The sequence below is a fragment of the Dipteris shenzhenensis genome, chromosome 30, assembly GCF_047967505.1.
Source record: "Dipteris shenzhenensis isolate YYH24624 ecotype China chromosome 30, Dip_SZ_1.0, whole genome shotgun sequence".
NCBI lineage: Eukaryota > Viridiplantae > Streptophyta > Polypodiopsida > Gleicheniales > Dipteridaceae > Dipteris > Dipteris shenzhenensis.
In genome coordinates, this window is record NC_141625.1 from 44,618,135 (window position 1) to 44,621,710 (window position 3,576).

Genomic DNA, 3,576 nt, shown 5'->3' on the forward strand with positions numbered 1-3,576 from the left:
GAAAGGTACCTACAAGCAAAATAGAATAATTCTTAGTCTCAATAAAGCAAAATAGAATAATTCTTAGTCTCTATAAAGCAAAATAGAAAAATTCTTCGCGTGAGCTTTGAGTTTATTCGATTTGAGGTCCCTACAAAGGGATGAAATGTGCATGCGAATGAAGGCTGCTTAACAAAGGCACCTTGTTCTGTCTGTCTCTAAGTCTCTGAGTCTTTCTCTCTCTCTCTCTCTCTCTCTCTCTGTCATGGCGATTGTGGAGTGTCCTGCTGCTTCTCGCCCTCCTCGCGCGCTGGTGCTGAGCTTTCCTCAGCAAGGCCATATCACCCCCCTCATGCAGCTCGCACGCAGGCTCGTCCGCCAGGGTTTCCTCATCACCTTCGTCATTAGCCACCATACCTCCGCTCGCTCCCCCCGCTCGCCAGCTGCTCCAGCTGCCTCTGGCCCTTTTCCTGACGAGGAGACCATGAAAATTCAGGTCGTCAGCGTCCCCGATGGCTTGCCTCTCGATTACCCCCGTGACAGGGAGTTTCGTGACCAGCAGCAAGCCATGGAGGGCATGCGTGCATCCGTGGAGGAACTTGTGAGAATTGATGCCGCCTCCCCTTCGCCCATCACCTGCATCATCTCCGACATCTTCGTGGCATGGTCCTTCGAAGTGGCAGAGCTGTTTCGACTGCCACTGGTCGCATGCTACACCGCCAATGCTACGTCTTGTTCTGTGCTGTATCATGCACGGGAGCTTCTGTCCAAGGGCATCCTTCCTTTCAATGGTAATTCACTGCCGTCTAATTATCTGTTGCGAAACGAGCCTAATTCTGGTTTCCGTAGATCTAAAGCTGGATCGATCGAAATTCGTTGGATCGCTGCAAATTTAGGAATTTCCTCCGTTTTGCATGACTTGCAGATGACAATTCTTCTTCAGACAATCATATCACTTGCATCCCTGGGGTTCTTCCTCTCCGCCCGGTCGAATTTCCACCGTCTATGCAGACTCGGGACATCTCATCCCCACGATTCCAGTTCACTCTCAAGATGTTCGAGCACATCCATGAGTGCGTAGGGTTGGTTCTGAATACAGTGTACGAGTTGGAACCAAAAGTCATCGATGCTTTGCGAGAGAGATTCCCCGTTTTCGCAGTCGGCCCTCTACTTCTGCCCACTGGTGAAGAAGACGGAGTCCCAACGGAGCCTGCCGTGAGCTTTTGGCAGGAGGAAGACCAGTGCATCGCGTGGTTAGACAGGCAAGCGCGATCCTCTGTTCTGTACGTTTCGTTTGGAAGCGTCTCTACGTACTCCGGGGAGCAATTCCAAGAATTGGCCTTGGGTTTGGAAGCGAGCCAGCAGCCTTTTTTGTGGGTCGTTCGACGCGATTCTATACCGTGTGGTCTGTCGAAGGCCCTACCCGAAGGATTCGTCCAGAGAACCAAGGGGCAAGGTCTGATAGTATCGTGGTCACCACAGCTACAAGTGTTGGCGCACGCAGCGGTGGGGGGGTTTCTGACGCACTGCGGGTGGAACTCAATTCTGGAGACCATATCGATAGGAGGGATCCCGATGCTGTGCTGGCCAGACATAGCAGATCAGATGGTAAACAGGAGGTTAGTAGTGGATGATTGGAAGATAGGATTGGAATTCAAGGCGGAAGGTCGGGTGGTGGGGAGGGAGGAAGTGGAGAGGGTGGTGAGGATGTTGCTGCAATCCGATGAAGGGAGGGAAAGGAGGAAGAGAGCAGGAGAGCTGAAGGATCTGGTGAGGAGATGCGTGAAAGAGGGGGGCTCTTCCTTCGCTAGCGTGGAAGCTTTCGTCGAGAGCTTGACCTCCATTGATGATGAGCAGCATCTCCAGCTGCTGCACAGTGCTCCTCCAAAACGACGTACAGATCTGCACCTCCTCCGTGACTCTTCCGCTTCTCTACCTCCGCAGCCAATTCGCTCCTCGTAAACTCATCGTGCACATCGTTAGCACCTTCTAAAATTGCTTCACAACAAGCACCATAAGCAGCGCACAGCGCAGCTCCACAGCCTGCGCTGCTCATCACCATACGTCGTCTCCGATGTTCCTTGTTTGCTAATTTGTCGGCGTCCTAATCCTAAATGTGGCTCCGTCCTAATCCGTCGTATATATAGTATGTAGGGACATTCAGTGCAGCCACCCATCTTGCTCAAAGCTTCAACGGACAAGGAAGTCGTCACGACTTCAAAGTTCAGAGTACTAGGATAGAACTATCATCTTGCCGTGCTACAGGTCAATCATACCTTTTGGCAATCGCACCAGTCGTGACTTGTGGTTTTAAAAAGATGCATTTTGAACAATATCTTATGAATTCCCATCACAATCTCAATGTACATTTTTATTGAAATGCCTCTTTTACTTTTTTTCCAATTTGCTTTAGTAAGACTTCTCACCAAACGGCCTATTTGAATTGTGGATGACTTTCCTCACGAGACCTTTCGAACAAAATGGGTGGCTCTATCCATTGTAGTGTGACGTGGTCAAACTAGGAAGTGCTTGCTTTCACGTAAACTATCCTATGGTTTTATCACATATTTTAAGGAAAACCCCTTTCTTAAATGCATATTATCGCAAGATCAAGTGGTAGATATTCCTTATGGGGTGTTGCTTTCTCACAAGCCTCTCTTCCAAGGCCCTCAAATTTTTGATACAATCTCTCCTTGCATCAAGTAGTCATAGTTTGTGGGATGTCGAAGAAATAGACGCAAAGGATTATCGTTGAAAGAAAGTTGAAACCAAGCTTTCATCCCCATTCTGATTGATGAGCATGCTATGGTGGTGGTGTAGTGCAGTTATAAATTATGGGTGCCTTGTTAGCAAATAAAACTAACACTCTAGTGACATGACATCGTTTTCTCGATTCTAGTTTGGTTCACAGCTGCACGTTCTCAAGTATCAAATGCATATGGTTTGCCTTAGAGACGCACTTGATATTATGGTGCACTTTTGTGAATAATCCTCTTTTGTTATAGCTACAAGTTTCTAAATATGTGCCACAAAATGTAGGCTGTGGACTTAAAGTTCCATACTTTTGGATGGGTCATTGTTTGCTTCATTTTTTGTGAGGTTCAGGGAAATTTTTGTGTATAGGTATCTTGCATGACCCATAACTTATGCATTGCTCAACATAATTCGGCAAACTTTGTCTTCAAGTTGTAGTACACATTCCAAACTTGAATATGAGACCAAAAAATTATGGAATAAGGATTTGGAACGAGACCATTAAGGCATTACAAGTGCTATGTTGCATGTGAAGCATGCATCCTAAAGACTATAGGGCTTAGCAATTTATTCAAAAACATCAAAATTTTGTTGTGTATACATGCAACCAAGTAATCATTCTAAAGTACACTACGTGAGCTTCTCCTCAACCCAATGACACACCTAAATAAGAACATTAGGTATTGGTTAACGGGCCTCCAATGTTGTGCTAATGTGATGCACACCCATTTGAGAGCACACTCCATAAATTTTTTTTGATTTGTTGAAAACCAAAATGGAATGAAAATTTGGAATCCAAACTAGTGGGACTATTGCATGGTAGTCTTAAAACATTGATAGTTG

At 46.3% G+C, this 3,576-nt stretch overlaps 1 protein-coding gene across 1 annotated transcript; it reads left to right on the forward strand.

Annotated features, from left to right (window-relative positions):
• The first annotated feature begins 220 nt into the window (after positions 1-220).
• Positions 221-2,265, forward strand: LOC147882191 (linamarin synthase 2-like). Its single transcript, XM_087401781.1, has 2 exons — positions 221-770; positions 905-2,265. The coding sequence occupies exons 1-2, from the start codon at positions 245-247 to the stop codon at positions 1,939-1,941; spliced, it is 1,563 nt and encodes a 520-aa protein (XP_087257907.1). The 5' UTR covers positions 221-244; the 3' UTR covers positions 1,942-2,265.
• The last annotated feature ends 1,311 nt before the right edge of the window (positions 2,266-3,576 follow it).

Bases quoted from the DNA above. Each gene is read 5' to 3' on its own strand.
- LOC147882191 (XM_087401781.1), top strand. From the start codon at position 245: ATGGCGATTGTGGAGTGTCCTGCTGCTTCTCGCCCTCCTCGCGCGCTG. The intron at 771-904 runs GTAATTCACTGC...CATGACTTGCAG, and splicing joins GGGCATCCTTCCTTTCAATG to ATGACAATTCTTCTTCAGAC.